The sequence below is a fragment of the Choloepus didactylus genome, chromosome 10, assembly GCF_015220235.1.
Source record: "Choloepus didactylus isolate mChoDid1 chromosome 10, mChoDid1.pri, whole genome shotgun sequence".
Classification (NCBI taxonomy): Eukaryota; Metazoa; Chordata; class Mammalia; order Pilosa; family Megalonychidae; genus Choloepus; species Choloepus didactylus.
In genome coordinates this window covers 81,548,375-81,572,882 of record NC_051316.1, presented here as the reverse complement: position 1 = coordinate 81,572,882, position 24,508 = coordinate 81,548,375, and the positions used below count along the sequence as shown (strand labels likewise).

Here is a 24,508-nt window from a genome sequence, read left to right as displayed (position 1 = left end):
GTGGATGCTTAATATGTGCAGGATTATTACCTAAGTTGAATTTCAGTGTTTGGAAATAGTGGTGATGGAGCACATTATTGTAAGTATAATTAATAGTGCTGAATTGTGTGTGAAAGTGGTTGAAAGGGGAAGTTTAGAGTCATGTACGTCACTAGAGGAAAAGCTAGAGAATAAAACTATAACACAGTGTATCTTGTGGTGGACGATGACTGTGATTAACAATACAAATATTAAAAAGTTCTTTCATGAACTAGAACAAATGTATGTCACTATTACAAGGAGTTAACAATCGAGTGGTATATGGGAAGAAATATACCTATTGCAAACTGTGGACTATAGTTAACGGTAATATTTTGATATTATTTTGTCAACAGTAACAAAGGTACCACACCCAGTGCTACGGGTCAGTAATGGGGGACGGGATAAGGATGTTTTGGTTTTTTATTTTAGTAATGAAAATGTTCTAAAATTGATTTGTTGATAATTATGCAATTATATGATGATACTGTGAGCCATTGATTGTATACCTTGAATGGATTGTATGGTATGTGAATATTTCTCAAGGAAATTGCATTAAAAAGAATGAGAAGACAAATCAAGGATTGTAGGCGAAGTCTATGGGGTGCTTTGGAAGGAAGATTTTATGCTAAGACTAAATATAAGACTTCAAATTTGTCCTTATTACTTTCTCCTAAGAAATAATAAACATTGCTAAGAGGACCTAAGATACTGCATGCCTAAAATGAACATTACGTTTTCTTTTTAAAAAATCTTTAGTAATTGAAATAATGTACAAGCTTTTTTCCAAGAGTTTTCTCATCATGCATTCAAATATGATTCTTATGATATTAATCTCAAAACATTTTTCAGTTGGTCTCATAGAAGTCCCCATTTTCTTCCTTCTTTTCAGGTTATACTGGACTGTATGAAGCCTTTGAAAGTTGGGACTTCCAAAAACTTGAAAATTTGGAGGAGCATAGATTGCTTTTAAGACGTTTACAACCAGAATTTAAAACCAGAATTAATCCAACAGATATCCTTCCTGAAATATCCCAATGTTTAATTAATCAGGAATGTGAAGAAATTAAACAGGTAGGTTAGTTAATATAAAAATACTAATATTTGAGAAAATATGTTGAAAATGGAAATGTCTACTATTTTCTATTAGTAGAAAATATATGTTTTAGACCTGAGAAAGATCATTGAAATTCACAAAAGTTTTCATATCTAGGACATAATTATATAGAGTAGAGAATTTTTAACGTGAGTCAAGTAATTTTTGTCAGAATTTTTTTTTCAGATTTTCCCTTTTTTTCAATTAAAATCACTTTATTACTTTTGTGAAAAATGTTTTATGCAATTTAAATAAAATTGGGTAGTTCAGCAAATAAAGAAAAAAACAATAGTATATTTAGACTGTAGACTCTAGTAGTTAAGTGTTCAAGCTCTACACAGATAAATTTTGTAGAATCCTAGCTCAACCACTTACTAATGGTGTGATTTGGGGAAAATTACCTAGCCTCTCTAAGCCTGTTTCTTCATTTATAAAATGGGGATAATAATCCATATTAATGTGATATTTTTATAGGTACTAAATGAGATAATACATGTAAAGTACTTATATATTCATGGTACATAATAATAAGTGCTTAATACATTTTAGTTATTGTAGTTATAATGGTAATTATTGATAAAAATCATGTTAACTCCAACTACCCAGAAAAAGCCATTTGTTAATATTTTGTTATAGCCTTCCAAACATCTCTTTATGCCAGTATACTCATTTTATGAATGATTGTTGGATGGATTAATTATTTTCTTAATATTGCTGCTGATAGATAATAAGAGCTCAGAGGAGATGGGGAGGGAGGTTTGACTTGACATAGTGATATCAGGTTTAGAGGACAAGAATGAAGGAAAGGATATCTTTAAACACTGTTGGATGGTACAAAATTGGTCATGAATAATATCCATTGGACCATAGTAATGAGTTTTAAAGCAGATAGTGCTTGAATTCATATTTTTTCAGTAAAAACCCATCAAAGGAACACTTTTGAAATGATTGATCAACAAACTGAAGTTGCCTTGCTTAGGTTTGTTCCAACAAGGGGATGATGGCTGGTGCAGAGAAAATGATTGAATGCCTTCTCAGATCAGACAAGGAGAACTGGCCCAAAACTTTGAAACTTGCTTTGGAGAAAGAAGAATGCCCATTCAGTGAACTGTGGACTGTAGGGAAAGGTAAGATATTATAAGGAAAAATGCTGAAAGGAGAAGTGGGAAGGTCTGGAAACACACTCTGCCTTCCTCCTGGTTCTACCGAGGGTTTCCCTCCTTCCTACCTGTTTCCACCCGATGTTAGAGGCAATTTCCGCTTCAAATATCGATGGTTACATCTCCAGTCAGAGACCAGCATGAAGTTGATTTCTGGGAAGCAAGTGGCTGCTTGTCTACAGATTTCGTTTGGTTGTCTGTAACCCCTGAGAATGGACCAGGGCAAACCACTTTCATCCAGAATTAGCCCAGCTGGCCCAGAGAACTTGGGGAAGGCAGATTGTGAGCTTCCAGTCTGCTTTAGATTACCAGAGAAATAGCTTGCAAATTCTAGAGTTAAAAGTTCAGACTCCAGGATTCCCTCCCTGTTTTGGGTAGACTCAGGAGAGACCTTGCCTGGTTCTCTCGCCTGGAGCCCATCTGGAACTGAACCAGACCAGGAGTGTAAAAAGGAAATACCAGCTGTGATTACGTATTCAAGCAATCATTTGATTTCCTGAAGCTACGATCTTCTCAGAGCATTGTTTTAAAGGCTGAGCTTGTTAACTGTCTGAATGTCTAGTCTTAGCTTTTCCTTGGCTTCTTTAGATCACCAGTTACTCTGGAAATTTTCTGTATAAATGCACACCTGATTTCTTGGGTCAGGGTACAGTCAGAAATGGAAGACATGAATGTCTGCTACTTCAGTGCTGCTGTGCTTTAATGTACATATGAATCCCTGGGGATATTGTTAAAATGCGTGTTCTTATTCAGTAGGGGCTCAAGATTCTGCATTTCTAACAAGCTCCCGAAGCTGCTGGTCCATGTTCCATACTTTGAGTAGTAAGATGCTAAATGACATTGGAGTGCAAATTCCAAATTGAGATCTCAAACTCAAAGTGATTCTTGTAATTGTTTTAAAGGGTGAAGGGAGTGGTTGTGGAAATCTTAAAATTTAAAATTTCAGTGTTATGACCTCTTTGTGAGGCATTCACCATCAAAACTATCATCAAATTGTGTTAAGATTCTAAAATGTCTTTTGGTCTCATAAAGGTGAAGATGATGTTGAAGTTAAAGATCCTGAGATGGATGAAATGGAAACTTCCAATGTACTTTTCTACCAGGAAGAACCAGAATACCAGAATCTTAGTCAGAATTCATGTCCGCCTTCAGGTACCCGCCACTGTTCTTTTCCATAATGGTGCTCTTTAGCTGTTTTATGTATAGGGACATGTCTTATAGTGCCAAAAGTCATAGCTTTGTGAAGAGGATTTTAAGGAAAATTAAAAAAAAGAAAATAGATCTCTTTTCTGTAATTAGAAATATACTTCTCTCTGTTCCATAGCTATTGTCAGTTTCTTTTTCCTGTTCTTTTATCACTAAGAAAGTAGGTGTAAGTCTGCATTGAAAATGCAAAGACATACCTCCCAGAAACTCAGCTTTTATGAAATCCCGAATCAGCCTTGCTTGCTAAAGAAATACTTACACTATTTGAGAGTCACTTGTTCATTTTCCTTTTAGGATTCTCAGGCTGTCATGTACAGTTGATGAAGTTTGTACACTGCACAAATGTGCCTGGCTGAGGGGTTGAGTAGGGGCTGAGATCCAGCCTGAGCTGTTTGCTGAACAATGCATGAAGGGGCTGTGTCTCCAAGAGGGCCTCCTTTTTCTAATTCACACAAAACACCATAGAAGTTAGATGTGGCCCTACAAAGCCTACCTTAGGTTTCTTGAAGCATATTTTCATAACTGTTGCATGAGGGGACCAGAAATTTGCATAATGAGGCATATCAAAAAGTTATTTATAAAAGGGCATCAGAAAAGAAATTAAGATCAAGATGACTAGTGCTAGAAGAAAAACTGAGATTACGATAACAACGTAAGAAGAAAATTTACAGATTACTTCTGCAACCAAAGATATTTGTCATTCTAGAATGAAATCCATGAATATAAATTGTTTTACATCTTTTTCTGATACCCTTGGTTAACGCAACAGCCTTTCAGAGATTCTTGTTTTCTTAAAAATGGGTAGGCTGGGCTCACCAGATGATTTCCAAGATTTTTTCTAGCTCCTAACATTCTATATGTTTGTTTGTTAGTGAGATAAAGCCTCTAGCTGCCTTTTAATAATTCTGGTATTGAGAGAAAATACCATGTGAGAGCCTGAAAAAATGGCAAAGCATGGTTGCTTCTTAATAAGAAATTGCTTTGGGAATCCAATATTAACAGTTTGACTCTCTTTAAAGATATTGGGGGGATTTGTTGTTTTGTTTGATGTAGTATTTCTTTTTTACCTGTGATCACCTGCCTTGCCCTGAATTAAGTTATTTTTGCTCAGTTCCTCCCTGCTAAGCTTCTGTGATTGTTTTAAGAAATAATTCTTTGCGGGGTTTCGTTGCCATCCATCCTCTGTCACTGAGGGATAATTTGGTACTTCACATTTGTGGAGAAGCTGGAATGGTTAACAGGAGACAAGGATTCTAAACTCCTTAAAGGAGACCCTTCATGCTAGAGTCAGAATTCGGGCCCGTTGGACTATAGGTATTCCCGTGGTTCCTCAGATAGGTAACTATTTGGTAATTTTGCTCCTTTTGTATTACAGAAGTATCTCACACTAACTTGGGCAGCGCCTTGAAGCTAAGAAATTACCAACTAGAGCTCGCTTTGCCTGCTAAGGAAGGAAAAAATACAATAATATGTGCTCCTACTGGTAAACCAATCACTATTACTTATATGGTTTCTCTGTTAGCTTCCTGTTTAGCCTTTTTTGAGTACTTCGAGAAAATGGGTAGGTTTCAGTTTTTCCCTTGTTCTGTTTGTCTTTTAAGAACACTATCTTATTAATATACTCTCCAGATATTTTAATGGACATGGGAAGGGTAAGAAAAATGCCATCTTTGGGCCTTGGCTGTTTGAGTGCATGTTACCCAGAAAGTAGCCTGATATTTTTTCATCAGGCAATTTTTATTACACCATCTATGTGATCAATTTACTAGTCACCCCAGTGAATTTAGAGGAACTCAAAATAAATTCCTTTCTATAGAAATGTATAGTGTAATATTAGTTACATATCTTCTTTTTTCCCTGTATGTTAAAAGGTTGTGGAAAAACCTTTGTTGCACTTCTTATATGTGAACATCATCTTAAAAAATTTCCACAAGGACAAAAAGGGAAGGTTGTGTTTTTTGCTATTCAACTGCCAGTGTATGAACAGCAGAAATCGGTGTTCTCAAAACATTTTGAAAGACTTGGGTAGGTATAATGGTTGGTCCAACTTCTTTTTCTTTAACTTCATATAACTGGTGTGTTTTTTGTTTTGTTTTGCTTTTGAAAAAACTTTTTTTAAGAAAAAATTGCATAATAAATTCAACTTTTATGTAATCTCTATGTAATTTCTTCATGAATTCAAGCCTTTTTTTTAAGATACACTAGAAATTCTGAACTCTTCTGATTAGCTTTTGTAGAGTGAGTAAATGACCTCTTAAGAGTGAATTTGACATTTAAATGTCACATTTAACTTTAAAGATTTTATAATTTATTTAATATTACTCTTTTTACTATGTACTCTGTTCTTTCTTAGTGACCTGAAAGAATTAGTATATACTACTATCAATTATAGCTAGTTTGCATTTATTCATCAGTAACCAGGTATCAGGCTTTGCTTCTTTTGGAGTTAGGGAGAAATTCATCAGTTGATGTTCTGATCTAGCATTTCATATTTTTTGGTTCTTCATTTACCTCGTGGTTGATAATGGGAAATTCCTGTCTTTTTCCAGATACAAAGTTGCAGCCATTTCTGGAGCTACAGCTGAAAAGGTCCCAGTGAAAGCGATTGTTGAAAACAATGATATCATCATTTTAACTCCACAGATTCTTGTGAACAACCTTAAAAATGGGATTATTCCATCACTCTCTGTCTTCACTTTGATGATATTTGATGAATGCCACAACACCAGTAAAAACCACCCATACAATATGATCATGTTCAATTATTTAGATCAGAAACTAGGAGGATCTTCAGGCCCATTGCCCCAGGTATCTATCTACAAAGTCCAATGAATTCCTCAGAACAGCATAATCTCCTGAAGTCCTGTTTACTTACTTAGGACCCTTCTCATGTCCTAGGTCTATATTGTACAACTCATCGATTAATTTTGATTGAGTCATTTAATCATGTAACAGATACATATGAAATGCCTCCATGTGCCATGCACTGTGCTTAAGAGACTTAAAAAGCTTAAGTCTTGTGGGGAGCCAGATACGTAAGAATTATGTCACAATATATCATGATGGCATGTTCTGGAGATAAGGTACAGTTGGGATATAAATGAAAGAGCTCCTAAGTCTGCTAGAAAGTTGGGCAAGACCTAAAAGAAGTTAGGTTAGATAAAATCTAATAGCAGTTTACCAGGAGGATAGGTGGATAGAATTCAGCAAGAGGGTACTATGTGTCCACACTCATGGAGGTATGAAAGAGCCTGGTGTGTGCAAGAACAGGAAGCCCTTCAGTATTGTTGGAGTGTAGAGTGTGAGGCAGGGAATAGCAGTAGGTGAGGCAGGATGAGAAAGAGAGGGAATGATTGATAACAGCTTGTTGCCAGGAGAGTCCAGAGAGTATGAGGTAAGTAGGCAAGTCATTGGATTATATGGGAGAGACTATGGAAAACCTCTGTCATCAGAGGTCAGGTGGTAAGAAGCGTTAAGACAGAGAGGAATTTGTAAATGGGGGCAGGAAGGGAATCTCCAACTTATAACCTCTCTTTTCTCTTGAATACAGAAGGAAAGGTGTGTCATTTGCTGAAAATAACGAAGATGTGAATGGGGGAGAGAACTTGGGGAGGGTGGAGAGGGTTTGAAATGAGAGAGAGAATTCAGAGGAATGCATAGAAGAATTCCCTGGTCATGTTAGGAGCCCAAATGAAGTTGGAAACCAAGAATTTATAGTAACAACATTTTGTACATTGTATAAACTTCTCCAGCCCTAATAACCCTATTGGGAAGTACAGATACACACAGACAAAAAAAAGTACCCTTCAGTAACGACTGTATTTCTTATAGCTTTTCTTCTAGAATAAAATTGGTAGTTAACTAGATTCCTTGCTGGTGAATCAGTTTTTCAATATTTATTGAGTGGCTGTTGGAGTAAGAAATGAACCTTTATTAGGTGATCATTAAGCTGAATTCTTTACTGGTGTTACCTTACTGAATCTGCATAACTACCATTTTAAATCGTATTTCCCAACTTTACAGAAAGCTGAAGATACTTGTCAAAGGACACACAGCCAGTGAGGCATGGTTGAGATTGGAATGAAGTGGATCTGATTGCAGTCCTTGACCTTTTCAGTTTATTGTTCTAGGCATCATGGGGGATCCAGGGGTGAAAAAGAGAGAAATCCTGCCTTGAAAGAGTTTCTTGTCTCAGTTTATATGCTGCTTAGTGTTCTGCTGATGAGTTGATACTCCTGCATTTGTTCAGTGCTTTACCTGATGGGGATCTTCTATTTGGAAATGTCATAGAGAATGACAGAAAAAAAAATAATATTCCAGATCGTAGCTGAAGTTACAGAAAAACTACTCCAGCAGGAAAGAGTTGCATGAGGAGTTTTGGAAGTCATACTGTTTCGCAGGCATCTCACCATTTGGATTGCTCCTCACAGATCGTCGGGCTGACTGCCTCGGTTGGTATTGGGGATGCCAATGACAAATGTGCAGCCGTGGAATATATCTGCAAACTGTGTGCTTCTCTTGACATATCAGTGATAGCAACAGTCAAAGACAACTTGGAGGAACTGGAGCAAATTGTTTATAAGCCCCAGAAATGTAAGTGGGATCCAGTAGCAAGCCCTTTGGGACTTTGTTACGCACTGCTAGTCCTAACTCAGATCCATTAAGGTGATATTTAGCTGAACACTGAATTTTTACCCCTTCTGCCCTTCTCTGTTTAACAGAAAATATGTAACTCCAATCATGGGGCATAATCACATTTCCAGCCTTTCTCCCCAACTGAGTTCTCTTTGCAAGCAAAGGGCAAATCTCAGGAGTGACCCATCAAAATCAAACATTCTTGCTCTTGGGTTTCATAAAACCCTTATAAAGGTACTAGCAATGGGAAGGAGGTGATGAGAAAGCATGCGGATGGTGAAGGGCCTGCCTCAGACCTTGTCTGTGTTCCATTCCTGAGGAGGACACAGTGTGGTCATCCATTATTCGAATATATATCTGCTAGTAAGACCAACCAGCAGATGTTTATGGAATACCAATCCTGTAGTAACCCTTTATGGGGAAGAGGGGTAGAGAAGATATATGACTACATCCTTGCCCTCTGAGAAGCATTTGGCTTTGTGAGTATAAGGCGGAACAAATATGCATGAAATAGACAGGGAGGGAGACTATTAACTCCTTTCTGGGGGCTGCCTGTAAGGAGGTTACAGAAGCTACCCAAACTAGTTTTTTTTAGCATCATGTAGGAATTTCTTTATAGTTGGTCCATCCCTCTTTCTGATCTTCATCTCCTCCCACTTCCCGTAAGCCCCACCATGTTGCATTCCTCTGGGTTCCTCAGACATGTTATGTGCCTTCCCTCCAAGCTATTCTCCATGCTGTCCTTCCTACAAAATTGTTCTTGCTTTCTTCTCTCCCCTTCCCCTATTTATTCCACAATACTGCCTTCCCCAGAGGAATGATACTCTCTCTCTTGTGCTCCCTGTCACCTTGCACATACTTCTACTAGATCACTTTGCTTGGCTACCTATCTTTCTCTCTAAGAATACATCTCTCTGGAGCAGGGACTGTGCTCTTTTCAACTTCCTATCACCAGGATGTGGCATATGTTAAACAGTCAAGAAGTTCCTGCTGAAGGAATGCAATAAGGAATGCTAAGATCCATGTGATCACTCCTGGGAGTTCGGTGGGCAGGCCAGAGAGCAGAGACGGCCACAGAGTGCGGCATTTGCTGACACAAGACGGAAACTAGCCTCCAGAGGAGAGGCTCTGTGTTGAGGTAGCGAGAAAGCCAGAGTGGGAAGTTACACCCAGACCATGAAAGACAGACAGTGTTAGTCAGTGCAGGCAGCAGCAGGGAGCATTTGTTATTTCATTTAGACCACCTGCCAGTGAACCCAGGGACTGAGATGTTACAGAGGAAGTAACAAAAGCACAGTGAGGTTTGGAGATAGTTACTTTGAACTATGATCTGTCCTTCCCGAAAGGTACTCACTTTCCTTTGATGGCTCTAGTTTTCAGGAAAGTGGAAGAACGAACTAACAACAAATTTAAATGCATCATATCTCAGCTGATGAAGGAGACAGAGAATCTGGCAGAGAGCATCATTGAAGAACTCGGCACTGTAACTCTCGGTGAGAAAAATCTCTAAATTTTGAGTCCTTTCCACTTGAGAATAATCATATGATCTTCCCTAGTGTCTTTTTGAATTCTCCTCAATATGGACAATGTCAACACCATATCCAAAGGTTGAGTTTCTTGGTTATAACTTTTCAGGTTGTTTTTGAGCCTTGAAAGTCCTCCTTTATATTCTCTCTTGCATTTTTAAAATCCAAAGTAACTCCCATTTGGATGCATACACCTCAGAAATACCCTATTCAAATCAGTTCATCACTTTCTTGACCTACAAAGTTGGCTCTTCATCCTGACTTCCCTATTTCTGTGAATGGAGCCACCATTCTCCTGTGGCTCAGTTTTAAGCCTAGGGGGTCTTTGAGTCTTCTTCCTTTGGATAACCCTTCATGTTGTCACCAAGTATTGTTCTTCTTTTCTTCATTCATTCACCAATATTTATTGTGCCAAGCACTGTGCTGGATAATGGAAATACCAAGATTAAAGTAATAGTCCCTGCCCTCAGGGAACTCACAGTCAAATAAATGAGAATCAGATGTGAATAGTTGCCGTGTGCCAGGGTAGAGTTGTAACACTTTGATTAACCTAGACTGGGTAGTAGAGAAGGCTTCCTGGGGGGTGTTGATGCCTACGACAAATCTTTGAGAAGTCAGTGAAATTAAGAAGGGGGGTAAAGTATGTAAGGTCTAAAGAGCAGCAGGTATAAAGGGATAGAGGACATGGTGGGTTTTAGAAACTGCAGGCATTCTATGATAATTCTAATATGTGAATAAGAGTAGGGAGTGAGCCTGGTAGACCAAGCTGAGTTTGAAGTTTGTCCTAAAAGCAATGGCAAGCAACTGAGATTTTTAAACTAACACTTCCCAGTCAATGAAAAGGGCTGCACGAGGCAGTGGAAGTGGTTTGGAGAGGGGAGGAGGGATGTACAAGTTCTTCCAAGAGTAAGTGGAAAGTTTAATGGCTAACTGGATTTGGGAGTGAGCGAGAGGGGGCAGAGGGGGTGACTTCCTCCCAGGCTTCTGGCTCGGCACTTGTGTGTATGTCAGTGGGTGGTGCCAGTTCCAGGACTAGAAGTGGCCTGGCAGTTACAAGATGACTTTAGAGTCCCCGAGATTTTGAATTTGTGGTGTCTGCAAGACACCTTGTGACGTCTTTCCTTCTTTCACATTTATTTTGCTTTTTTCTTTTCTTTCATAGCTTAATTTAGATCCTGTTCTAACAGCTTTCTGGCTGGTTAGTCCCTTGCCACTCTCTTTTCCATCCAACCCCCCATTATCTTCTTGAAATAACCAGTTTTATCATGTCAGTGTTCTGCTTAAAACCTGCCTTCGGGGTAATCCCTAAACTCTTTAACTGACAATCTGAGTTCACACCAATCTTGTTCTATTTATCTTTCCAATTTTACCTTCCACTACTTCCCCTACTTGAATCCTTTTATTTAGTGACTCCTTGAGCATGTTCATTCATTCAGTGCTAGGCAGTGTGCTGGGTGATGGGAATACAGTGAATCCTAAGATATACCCCCTGCCCTCTTGGGATTTCCAATGTAATGGTGAAGCTAAGAAATTAGAGAAGTAATAATAAAATGCAGCAGGGCTGGGGTTGGGGCCACTGATGGTGATATGGAATATTTCAGGCAGAGGAAACAGTATGGAGAAAGGCCAGGAGGCTAGCGAGAATATAGGGACATCCATTAATTCTGTCAAATGCAAGAAGGCGAGTGGCTAGAGATGGAATCAGAAGCAGGCAGAGGCCAGATCCCAGAGGCCTGAGAGCCGTGGTAGGCATTTGGCTGAAGGAATCCACTGAAGGCTTTCAAGCAGTAGCAGCTTAGTTTCTCAGCTGCAATTTTGAAAACTCCCTTCAACTGCTGGGTGAGAATGAATAGGAGGAGCAAGGTGAGAGGCAGGGAGGCCAATTAGGCGTCTGTCTTATTAATCAGGAGAGAGAGGACATGTTCTGAGTTGGGGAAGAAGCAGAGGGATGGCAAGACAATGAAGGAGTCACATGAATTTCTGTTGGGTTTTTCCTTATTCCTCCCACGTCTGTTTCCCTGCCTCCTCCTTTTTGCCACTCCTGTCAATTCCACTTTTCCAAATTGCTCAGCCCATATCAGCACTTATCCAGTTCAAATAATATTTGTTAGTTCATCTGGTTTACTGCTGGCCACCTTGTTTTCTAACTGGGGCTAGGAAAGAAGCATGTCAAAGCTTCTTTGGGTAGCCTCCTTTGTTCCTCTTATTAAAAATGAATGGGTGGGGTGGAGAAGCTTAACCCAGAAATGTAGCTCTTGCCAGTGAGTTTTATTGTACTGTGCTTTTCCTGAGAAGCTCTGGAGAACTGGTACTAGAGTGACTTACAGCCTAAGACTAAGCCACCTAAGAACAGGACAGTGTCTTCCTCATCCTTATCTCCCCCTTGGTTCACAAAGAGCCGGGGCCACAGCATATGCTCAAGATGAAGCAACATCTGGGGTTAAGCTTAAGAGATACATGCACTCAGAAGCATTCATCACAAGTGTCTTTTGAGTATGTCTTCTATGCTTGGCCCTGAGAATGATGCTATAAAGATTGGGTGGCTTAAGTTCATAGTCAAGCAGAATAGGCTGTGTTGAATCCTGTCTCTCCTGCTTTTGTATGCCTCTTCTGGTGAAGCTCATGAGGCCTATTATTTTTACTCACTGCTTCTGCATTTTTAAAGGCAAATTTGTTTTTTGAAGGCAAATTTTTTAAAGGCAAATTTTGTTTTTCCCCTATCCATTATTTTACCTTTAGGCTACTTTGGCTGTCAGTCCATAGAGACAGTAGAGCTTGGACGTTGGCACAGCTGGGTCCTGCTATTCCTCCATATTCTAGCTGTGTGATGTTGGGTGAATGACTTAAATTTTCTGAGCTTCAGTTTCCTCATCTATAAAATGTAATATCTAGCTCATGGGCTTGTGAAAATTAATTGAATCATTAATGTAAAGCTCTCTGTTTGATTCTGGGTATAGTCAGTGTTCAGTAAACAGTCATACATGCATACAGATATACTGCTGAAAGCTCTATTTCAAGAGGACTATCTGGTTTACAGAGAGTAAGAAGAAAATTAGAGGTGAGACATGTTTGCAACCTTAAATTATTGACCATATGATACAATGAAAGACTTTATTTTTTTTTCCAGAAAACTTATCTCAAATTCAAAATAGGGAATTTGGAACACAGAGATATGAACAATGGATTATTGCAGTTCAGAAAGCATGCGCAGTGTTTCACATGCCAGACAAAGAGAAAGAAAGCAGGATTTGTAAAGCACTGTTTTTGTACACCTCACATCTCCGGGTATGTTCCTTCTTTTGAAAGGCATGTTTTGGTCATAGGACTTTCTGGGAGCTTCACTATGGCAGCTGAGAGAAATCAATTTTTCATCCTTTCCCCAGAACTCTCTTAGGAGGCTTTCCATGAGGTACTTATGAAGCAAACTCCCAAAGTTGTCTCATTCAAAAACATCTTTACTTTTTGAATCTAACCCTGGAGGCGACAGGACTGAAACTAAGGCTGAGATTCTGAGCCATGCCTCTAGTGTGGCCTTTATTGACCTGGTTGGGGAAAAATGGGTAATGATAAGAGAACATTAATCTAGATACGTGATCAGTGACAGACATCTTTAAAGTTAAGTGAGTTCCATTGCCATATACTGAAGGATGTGTTTTCTTATATTTGGTAAAACCTAAATGCTCAGACATCTGGGGTCTATGATTATTTACTGGTAAATCAGAAATTAAGAAACAACATTATGAAAAAACAACCATCACCTTTGCTTATCTTGCCATTGCAAATATTTTTTAAATGCATTCAATCAGCATTTTAATTAACTTAATTTTAACTAACTGAATGGAATCTTTGGTGTAGATGGTACCATTCTGAACAGATGTTATTACGATTCATTGATGGCTTTGAATGTCTGAATCAAGGCAGCCTGATATGGAAGTTGATTTTCTTTTGCTTTTATTTTTTAATCTTTGACATGCTTTCTTTGGGTAATTTTCTCTTTCTCTTTCTAAGTAGAATATAGCAAAGTGAATCTAGTTAATTAATGATTCTAGGTAATTGATTTTTTTTTTTTTTATACAGTATTTGGTCAAAATGAATTATTACATAACCCTTAGGGACCCATACTTAGAAAACTAGAAGTTGAAATAGATTTGAGAGAAGTTCATTTTCAAAATTAATTCCTTGTTAAGTACAGCTGCTTGAACTGAAAACATTGTGCTGGACATTAGAAACACATTGAAACTCACCTTTCGTTTTAAACAGAAATATAATGATGCCCTTATTATCAGTGAACATGCACGAATCAAAGATGGTCTGGATCACTTGAAAACCTTCTTCAGTAATGTCCGAGCAGCAGGATTTGATGAAACAGAGCAAGATCTCACTCGGAGATTTGAAGGTGGGTGGTGATTCCAGAGGAGGAAGCTGTTGTAGTCTGGCTACTAGAGTGGATATATATATATATAAGTTTGGGGTGCTCAAGGAGTTGTCCTGGGTTTAAGAAGATATTAGAGGTGGTAGAACTATTTATTACCTATGGAAAGACTGCTGCTTATTTCATGTTTGGAAGAAGTAGAAAGTTATAGGATTTGCAAAGGATGCATCCCATAGAAATAGTTGATAGATAGTAGCATTTTTTTTTTAACTTTTAGTAAGTTTATAGAAGTTTAAAAAATACAGAAAAATGTTTTAATGATATTAAAATACTATAATTTATATATTCTTCTAAAGAAAATAAAAATGACCCATGATTCTACTTATCCTGATAACCTCTGTTGACATCCTTAAATATATATATATATATATACAGAAAGGTAGTAAATGAAAAGTAAGTCTTCTTTCTCCCTCTGTTGTATACCTTTTCCCAAAGGTAATCACTATTATTTTGTGGGGGCCTATACCAAGTTATTTACTATACATATGTATAGTATGTATGTGCTGTTAAATGTTTAACAGCCAGCTCTTTGGGGAAAAAGATATGCATATATACGTAAATAAGTTGATTATAAATTTATTGATACAAAAGATGTGTAGCACCCAATTTAAGAAAAATAATAAAACATGCAATACTCTTTATTGTAACTTCTGTATAGCTAATTGATTTTCATAGAGTATTTTTGGTGATTTTTGCAGAACTCTTGTATCCGTAGCCAACCAATGGTTGCCGTTGGCAAACAGTTAATGATATGCATGTTGGTATCTGTTTTCATTTATGATGAAATGAAACGACAAAGACATTTGTCGGAAGTTTACTCAATTGTCAACAATGTGAGTGGGTTTTTTGCTGAATTGAATAATAGTTTTCAAATACTGGAAGATGTTTACTCTTTTTTTTGTGTGTGCTGTTCACAGTGCAATGGATACAAACACATCATACTTTTCAATTTAATCTGCATTATATATATTTTCTCCATCACTTTCATAGGTCTAAACTGACATAAAAACAATAAATTAAGCACTGATTTTTTTGTGTTTGTTGTTTGCCATGGTGTTTCAAGGTCTCAACATGATGTCTTCAAACATGGCACTAAAAAGAGATGAGTAGGGCTTCCAGTTGACCAAGATGGCAGTGTAAGACACTTCAGGGGGCTGTTACGCCACAAAAATCTTTGAACAACTCATAAAAACTGGCAGAGCCATCTTCTTCAAAACTCAGAAGAGCATTTAAAGGGTTACAATGACAGAGTGAGTGCCTAATCAAGAAAATGCAGCTTTATAAGCAGTTGAAAAAGCTTGTGGCACCCTTGGTGGTCCTTCCCCCACCTAGTGCGGTGTGGAGCCAGCTGCACTTCCACTGTGGGTCCCTGATCCTGTTCCAGTGGGAGCAGAGTAAACTCTGTGCACATTCTAGGGTGCCTGGATATTGATGCCAGTCCATTGAGTGGCAGCATGAAAGCCTGAACCAAAGACTGGTCTCCGGCTTACCTTCCCAGAACTTGCCCTGCAGGCAAAAGCAGCTTATGTGCAGCTAAAGCCGTATAGGAAATAATTAAGTCAAAGCAGCCTAAGGCAAAGGATTACCTGTTTTAAGTCATTCAATAGAACACACTGGGGTGGGGGTGGGGGGAAGAAAGTCTGTGTCATAGGGAGTAAAAGGGGAATTCCTAAGGCCATGAGCAAGTACAAGCCCAGGACAAGACGCAGGTTCAGAAAATTCAGAAAGGACCTTACACTTTGTGTTTGCCTTGGGCTAACCTTCTCAATAGGAAGGCTGAACTCTGAAGGAGAGCACCAGCCAACACAAAGCCAATTTGCAAGACTGTGAATGGTGTTTTTTCATTTTTTTTTTGTTAGCTCCTGGCACTCAAGGAAGTCATATTACTAGCTGGATACAAACTTAAGCAACAGACAGCTCAGAGATTAAATCCCTGAGTTAACACTTTAAAATACTAAAACATACAGTGTACAACAAAAGATTACAAGACAAATAAGAAAAAGGAAATGATGGCCACCCAAAGGAACAGGATAAAAGTCCAGAAAGCATCAATGGAGAAAATCATATTTTGGAAGTATCGAACAAAGAGTTTTTAAAAATGATCCTCAGTTTGATTGGTAGCAGGAGCAGAAAGCGGACCCCAGAGAGCCCTGAGCACTTCCACTGCCACTGCCAGCCTAGTTACCATCACAGCCCAGGAGGAGCCACAGCAGTTGCAGTCAGCTCCAATCACCATCACCACAACCAAGAGCACTGGGGCCAAGACCCAGCAGCTGCATACCACCACCCTGTCACCCCCACCCTCAGTGCTGCTAACACCAAACCTGGCACCATGGGCAGAGGTGCAGGGAGTGGTGTCCTGGACAGTCTCACATTAATGGTGCCTGCCAACGGGGCCAAGAAGATCATCACAACAGAAGTTTTGGAAACAGTAAAATGGTTCATTATAAGAAATGGATATGGTTTCATCAAGAAGAATGACACCAAGGAATATGTGTTTGTACACCAGGCTGTCATAAAGAAGAATAACCCCAGGAAGTACCTTTGCAGTGTTGTTGTTGGAAAGACTGTGGAGTTTGATGATGTTTAAGGAGAAAAGGGCAGAGGGAGCAAACATCACAGGCCCTGGTGGAATTCCAATGCAAGGCAGTAAATATGCAGCAGACTGTAACCATTATGGATGTTGTCCATGTCGTAGGAGTCCTCTAGGCAATTACCAGCAAAATTACCAGAATAGTGAGAGTGGGGAAAAGAACGAGAGATCAGAGTGTTCCTGAAGGCCAGGCCCAACAACACTGGCCCTCCCGCAGGTGACAGTTCCCACTTTATAACATGTGGAGAACCTTATGCATTCTATAGTATTTGAACCCTTTTGTACAAGGAGAATGACAGAGGGTGCTGACAACCAGGGTGCAGTAGACCAGTGAGACAGAACATTTATAGGCATGATAAACAACAATTCCATAGGGACCCTTCTTGCCAAAGACAGCCTAGAGAGGATGGCAATGAAATTGATAAGGAAAATCAAGGAGATGAGACCCAAGGTCAGCAGCCACCTCAACATCAGTACTGCTGCAACTTCAATTACCAACTCAGATGCCCAGAAAATCCTAAACCATAATATAGCAGAGAGACAGAAGTAGCCGATCCACCAGCTGAGAATTCATCTTCTCAGGCTGAGCAGGGCTGGGCTGAGTAAATGCCATTTTACCATCTCTACCATCATCTGGTTTAGTCATCCAACAAGAAGTGAACATGAAATTCCAGCAATAAGAAATGAACAAAAGATTGGGACTGATGACCTTAATTGCTTGCTTTTTGCCAATTGACCAGATAACTAGTATTATCTAAATTTTCTAGGCAGCATGACATTTTTATTATTTTTACCTAAAGATGTCTCTTTTTGGCAATGACAAATATGTTTTTTTTAGAAGCCTGTTTTTTCTCAATATAACTTTAAAGGTTTTTAAATTGTTTCATATCTTGTCAAGTTAAGAGTTTTAAGAACCTCATTTTTAATTTGTAATAAAAGTTTTCAACTTGATTTTTTTAAAAAAAGTCAACAAACTACAGGCACCTGTTAATAAAGGCCTTAAATAATTGTTTTTTTTGTGTAAAAAAAAAAAATCCTTGTTATGTTCAAGGAGATAAAGGAAAACACAGAGAAAGAACTAAGGGATATCGGGAAAACAATGAATAAATAGTAAAAGAATATCAATAAAGAGATAGCAATTTTAAAAAGGAACCAAACAGAAATACTGGAAATGAAGAACACTGATTAAAATGAAAAATTCCCTAGGTGGTTTCAGTAGCGGATTGGAGCTGGCAGAAGAATCAGTGAATTTGAAGACAAGACACTTGAAATGAGTCAGGCTGAGGAGCAGAAAGGAAAAAGAATTATAAAAAGCAATAATAGCCTAAGACACTTCTGGGACATCATCAAGTACACCAATATATATGCATTATGAGAATCCCAGAAGGAGAAGAAAGACAGCAAGGAACAGAAGGAATATTCAAAGAAATAACAGCAGTAAACTTCCCAAATTTAACAAAAGGCACGAATTTGCACATTCAGGAAGCCCAGTGAACTCCAAACAGGGTAATCTCAAAGAGAAATGTGCCCAAGAACATAGTGAAACTGTCAAATGACAAGGACAAGGAGAGAGTTCTGAAAGCATCAAGAGAAAAAGCAATGTGACTTATGTATAAGGGAGTCCCAATAAGATTAGGTGTCAGTTTCTCATCAGAAATCATGGAGGCACAGAGACAGTGGGTCTTTTAAACTGCTGAAAAAGAAAAAAAAAATTGGAAATGAAGAATTTTATATCTGGCAAGACTGTCTTTCAAAAATGAGGAAGAGATTAAGACATTCCCAGATAAACAAAAGCTGAGGGAGTTCATCACCACTAGACCTGCCCTAGAAGCATTGCTAAAGGGGTTTTTTCAGAATGAAAGGAAAGGACACTGGACAGTTGATGAAAGTGGCATAAAGAAATAAAGAACTCTGGTAAAGGTATGGGTAATTACAAATGCCAGTACTATTGTATTTTTTTGTTATATAACTCCGCTTTTGATTCTTAGAGGTTATAAAATGCAAATGCATAAAAAGCCATCATAAATCCATGGTTTGGACATACAATATATAAAGATATAATTTGTAACAAGTACAAAAAAGGGCAGGAGGATGGAGGGATATAGGAACTGTATGTGTATGCTATTGAAGTGAAGTTGGTATCAAATCAGATGTGATTGTTATAGATTTAAGATGTTAAATTTAAACCCCATGGTAAAAACTAAGACAATATATGAAATATATATACAGAAACTCAAAATGTGGCATATAAAAAATAGATATGAAAGTAGGCATTAATGGAAGAATGAAGGGACAAAAAATGTTATAAGGCTAAAGACCAAATGGTAAAATGGCAGAAGAAAGTCCTCCATTATCAGAAGTTACTTTAGATATAAATGGATTAAACTCTCCAGTGAAAAGTCAGAGATTGACAAAATGGGTAAAAAAAAGTATGACTCAGATATTTGCTGTTGACAAGAGACTCACCTTAAATTTGAGAGAAGCAGGCTGAAAGTGAGAAGATGGAAAATAATATCCCATGTGAATAGTAAATAAAGGAGAGCTGTGGTAGCTATACTAATATCAGATAAAATAGACTTTAAGAAACTGTCACAAGGGATGGAGAAGGTAATCATGTACTGAAGACATAACAGTAATAAATATATATGCAACGAATGGCAGAGTCCCCAAGTATATGAAGCAAATATTGACTGATTTAAAGGGAGAAATAGTTCTACATTAATAGTAGGAGACACTGCTTTCAATAGGATAGACAGAGGATCAATAAAGAAATAGAAGACTTGAATGATAATCTAAACCAAATAGACCTAACAGACATATATAGAATTCTTCACCCAAAAGCAGCAGAATATGCATTCTTCTCTAGTGCACATGGATAATGTGCATGTGCATATGGCCTATCCTGAGATTTCATTCTCAGGATTGACTATATATTAGGTCACAAAACAAGTCTCACTAAATTAAAAAAAAATTTAAAGTCATATGATGTATTTCTCTAACCACAATGAAATTGAGTTAGAAACCAATAACAGAAGGAGAACTGGAAAATTCACACATATTTGGAAATTAAACAACATGCTCTTAAACACCAGTGGGTCAAAGAAGAAATCACAAGGGATATTAGGAAATAACTTGAGGCAAATGAAAATGAAAACACAACATACCATAACTTATTGGATAAAGCAACAGCAATGCTGAGGGAAATTTAGCTCTAAATGCTTGCATTAGGAAAGAGGAAAGATTTTAAATCATATACTTAACCTCACAACTGGAGGATCTAGAAAAAGAAGAGCAAACCAATCCCAAAGCATGTAGAAGGAAGAAATAACAAAGGTTACAATGGAGATAAATGCAATATAGAAAAGAAAAAGTAGTAGAGAGAATCAGTGAAACCAAAAGTTGGTTCTTTGGAAAGATAAATAAAAATGACAAACCTTTAGCTAGATTGACAAAGGAGAAAAAAGAGAGGACACAAACAACTAAAATCATAAATGACCCCACAGAAATAAAAATTATTATAAGAGGATACTATGCCAACAAATTAGATAACCAGATGAAATGGACAAATTCCTAGAAAAACACAAACTACCCATGCTGACTCAAGAAGAAACAGAAAATCTCAACAGACTGGTAACAAGTAAAGACATTGAGTCAGTAATCAAAAACCTCCCCACAAAGGAAAGTTTAGGACCCGATGGCTTCACTGGTGCATTTTCCCAAGCATTCCAAGAAGATTTAACACCAGTCCTACTTTAACTCTTCCAAAAAATGGAAAAGGAGGAAACACTCTTTAACTCATTCTATGAGGTCAACATCACCCTCATACCAAAGCCAGATAATGATACCACAAGAAAAAATTACAGAGAAATATACCTTTTGAATATAGATGCAAAAATCCTCATCAAAAATACTAGCAAACCAAATCTAACATCACATTAAACACCATGATTTATATGCCATTATCAAGTGGGATTTATTCCAGATATGCCTGGGTTGTTCAACATAAGAAAATCAATTAATGTAATACAGCACATTAATAGAATGAGGGAAAAAATCACATGCACATCTCAGTTGACCAAGAAAAGGCATTTGACAAAATCCAGCAACACTTCTTGATAAAAACTGTTAGAAAACTAGGGATAAATGGAAACTTCCTTAACATAATGAAGGGTGTATATGAGAATCCCATGGCTAATATCACACTCAATGGTGAAAGACTGAAAACTTTCCCTCCAAGATCAAGAAGAGAAAGATGCCCACCGTCACCATTGTTATTCAACATTGTACTGGAAGTTCTAGCCAGAGCCATTAGGCAAGAAAAAGAAATAAAAGGCTGCCAAATTGGAAAGGAAGAAGCAAAATTTTTGCTATTTGCTGATGACATGATCATATATATATATATATATATATATATATATATATATATATATATGGAAAATCTTGAAAAATCCACAACAAACCTACTAGAACTGATAAAGAAAACAGCAAAATGGCAGGGCACCAAATCAGCATGCAAAAAGCATTAGTGTTTCTATATCCTAGTAATGAACAACTGAAGAGGAAATCCGGAAAATAATTCCATTTACAATAGCAATTAAAAGAATCAAATATCTAGGGATAAATTTAACCAAGAATGTAACTACAAAGCATTGCTAAAAGAAATCAAAGAAAACTTTAATAAGTGGAAGGACATTCCATGTTCAAGGACTGGAAGACTAAATATTGTTAAGCTGTCATTTCTACCCAAAGTGATTTACAGATTCAATGCAATCCCAATCAAAATTCCAACACTCTTCTTTGCAGAAATGAAAAAAACAATTATCAAATTTCTGTGGAAGGTTAAGGGCCCCAAATAGCCAAAACTATCCTGAAAAAGAACAAAGTTGGAGGATTCATACTTCCCAATTTTAAAATTTATGACAAAACAACAGTGGTCTAAATAGCATAATACTGACACAAGGACAGACATACATACCAATGGAATTGAATTGAGAGTTCAGAAATAGACCCTCACATCTCTTTCCAGTTGTTTTTTGACAAGGCTGCCAAGTCCACTCAATTAGGAAAGAATAGTCTTCAAAAATGGTGCTGGGAAAACTGGATATGCATATGAAAAAGAATAAAGGAGAATCACTACCTCACACCATATACAAAAATTAGTTCAAAATGTATTGAAGACCTAAATAGTAAGACAATAAAACTCCTCTAAGAAAACCTAGGGAGGCATCTCCAGGACCTTGTGTTAGGCAGTGGTTTGTTAGACTTTACACCAAAAGTATGAGCAACCAAAGAATAGATAAGTGGAGGTACTTCCGGGAAGATGCTGAAGTCGGTGAGGTGGAACAGGCTTTTCCTTTGTGAAAGTAAGTAGGGAGGGGCTGGAGGATGCCCAGGACCATGGTTTTGGGGTGTGACCAGCCATAGAGTGCCCCCCACAACACGTGGAGGGAGTACTGACAAAAAAGCATGGGAGACGGCACCTTGAGGGATGGGTAAGTTTGTCCTGCAGCAGGTTTGTCCTGCAGCAGGGATGGGTAAGTTTGTCCTGCAGCAGTAAGTTTGTCCGGCAGCAGGGAGATCTCCGCTGGGCAAGGGAGTGAGCAGCTAAGTCCCAAAACCCAGAGTCAATAGCCTCTTCAAGAACATCAACCAGATGTGTCCCCTTTTCCCATAAAGTCAGCACCCCTTTTCAACACAAACAAGTTAGGGTGGTCACTGCCTACACATCCCTGAAGATTAAATTGTAATTTGAGTTAGATCACCTTTTTGTGTATGTTATATTTTGCAATAAGGAAAGAACTGAAACTGTGGAACTGTAACTCAGAACAATCTCTGAAATTTGCTCTCTAACTACTTGTTAGTTGGAATGTCATCAATTCTATGTATATGTGTCATATTCTACAATTGAAAGTATGATTTTTAAAAAAAGAATAGATAAATGTGACTTCATCAGCATTATAAACTTTTATGCATCAAAGGACTTCATCATGAAAGTAAAAAAAGGCAGCCTAGAGAATGGGGATTTGCTAACCATGTATCTGATAAGGGTTTAATATGCAGACTATATAAAGAAATCTTGCAACTCAACAGTAAAGACAAACAACCCAATTTAAAATGGGCCAAAAAATTGAATAGACATTTCTCCAAAGCAGATATACAAGTGACCAAAAAGCAAATGAAAAGATATTCAACCTCATTAGCCATTAGGGAAATGCAAATCAAAGCCACAATGATATTCCATTTAACACCCACTAGAATGGCTACTATTAAATAATAATAATAATAATAATAATGTGTGGGAGAAGATGTGGAGAAATAGGAAGATTTCATTCATCGTTGGTTGGAATGTAAAATGGTGCAGCTGCTGTGGAAAACAGTTTGGTGGTTCCTCAGAAAGCTAAAGTTGCCCTGGCAGCAAGGGATTGAAAATGCATTCTTAACCAAAAGGGGGTAAAAGTGAAAGGTAACAAGCTGAAGTCACAGTGGCTGAGAGATCCCAAATAGAATCAAGCGGCTATCCTGGGGGTTTCCCTTATGCAAGCTCCAGCTAGACATCCCAAATGGCCACAGTACACCATGCCCTTACCAAAAGTAGTCCCCAAATACCTAGGTCCCCACCTGAGATTCTATAAAAGATTCACTCACTAAGTTTTATCTTTCAGAAACTTAAATCCACCAGAGTGTTCCTATGCCAGACAAGTTCTAAAACCCAGGGGCAACAGCCTATTTAAGAATAACAATCAGATTCAGCCCCCTTCCCCATTCTGTGGGCAGCCCCCTTTAATATGAACAAGTTAGGGTGCTCACTGTCTAGACACCTCTGAAGATGGAGAAAGAGAATAAGTGAGAGGAAGGGTTAGCAACAAATAAGATAAGATTTAACAAAGGTCTATGAATGCTGAAACTTTATATAATTATATGTCTATTTTTTGATGCTGGGGTGTTAGAATGGCTGGAAGGAGGTAAATGATATGGTGGAACTGAAGCCTGTAGCATCCTTTGGGATTTGCTCTGTAGCTGTTCATTTAATTGTACCTTGAAGGTCTTTACCCCTTGCATAATAGGGAAGGGACTGAGACTGTGGAACTGTTACTCAACAATTTTTGAAATTACTTATGTAACTGCTTGTTGAGCTGTACATTGAGAGTTGACACCTTTCTGTAATATATTACAATAATGGAAATGGCTGAAGTTGTGGAACTGTGACCCAGGACATTCTTTGAAATTTGCTCTCTAACAGGTTGGGAAATCATACTTTGAAAGTTGTCACTGTTATGTATATATGTTAAAGTTCACAATTAAAAAAAAAGACAAAAAAAAAAATAGAAGGCTTAAGTATAGAATTATCATATAACCCAACATAGTATATACCCAAAAGAAGTGAAAGCAGGGGCTTGAACAGATATTTGCACGCCTGTGTTCACTGTGGCATTACTCATAATATCCAAAAGATGGAAACAACTCAAGTGTCCATCAACTGATGAATGGATAAACAAAATGTGGTATATATACACAATGGAATATTATTCAGCCACGAAAAGAATGAACTTCTGATACATGTGACAATATGGGTGAACCTTGAAGACATCATTTTGAGGGGCATAAGTCAGACACAAACGACATATATTGTAAGATCTCACTGATATGAAAATAATTAGAATAAGAAAACTCATAGAGCCAGAAAATAGAATATAGGTTACTAGGGGCTAGGGTGAGGGTAGGGGATCGGGAATTAATGCCTAATTGAAAACAGAATTTCTGTTTGGGGTGATGGAAAAGTTTTGGTAATGGATGGTGCTGATAGTAGCACAACATTGTGAATGTAAGTAATGACACTCAATC

General features: G+C 37.8%; 1 protein-coding gene and 1 pseudogene across 3 annotated transcripts in view; both read left to right on the top strand.

Moving 5' to 3' along the window:
- DDX58 (DExD/H-box helicase 58) overlaps positions 1-24,508 on the top strand; it is a 113,942-nt gene that overhangs the window by 29,870 nt on the left and 59,564 nt on the right. For 2 of the 3 annotated variants that reach the window (XM_037796895.1, XM_037796894.1), the window contains exons 3-12: positions 911-1,092; positions 2,094-2,241; positions 3,307-3,426; positions 4,856-4,963; positions 5,352-5,505; positions 6,030-6,288; positions 7,911-8,073; positions 9,489-9,608; positions 12,769-12,926; positions 13,902-14,037. In XM_037796895.1, coding sequence (XP_037652823.1) covers positions 911-1,092; positions 2,094-2,241; positions 3,307-3,426; positions 4,856-4,963; positions 5,352-5,505; positions 6,030-6,288; positions 7,911-8,073; positions 9,489-9,608; positions 12,769-12,926; positions 13,902-14,037 — 1,548 coding nt within the window. Of the gene's footprint in view, positions 1-910; positions 1,093-2,029; positions 2,242-3,306; positions 3,427-4,855; positions 4,964-5,351; positions 5,506-6,029; positions 6,289-7,910; positions 8,074-9,488; positions 9,609-12,768; positions 12,927-13,901; positions 14,038-24,508 lie in introns of those variants that run through there. The other variant, XM_037796896.1, reaches the window with a different exon arrangement.
- Positions 15,735-17,656, top strand: LOC119504605 (annotated as a pseudogene).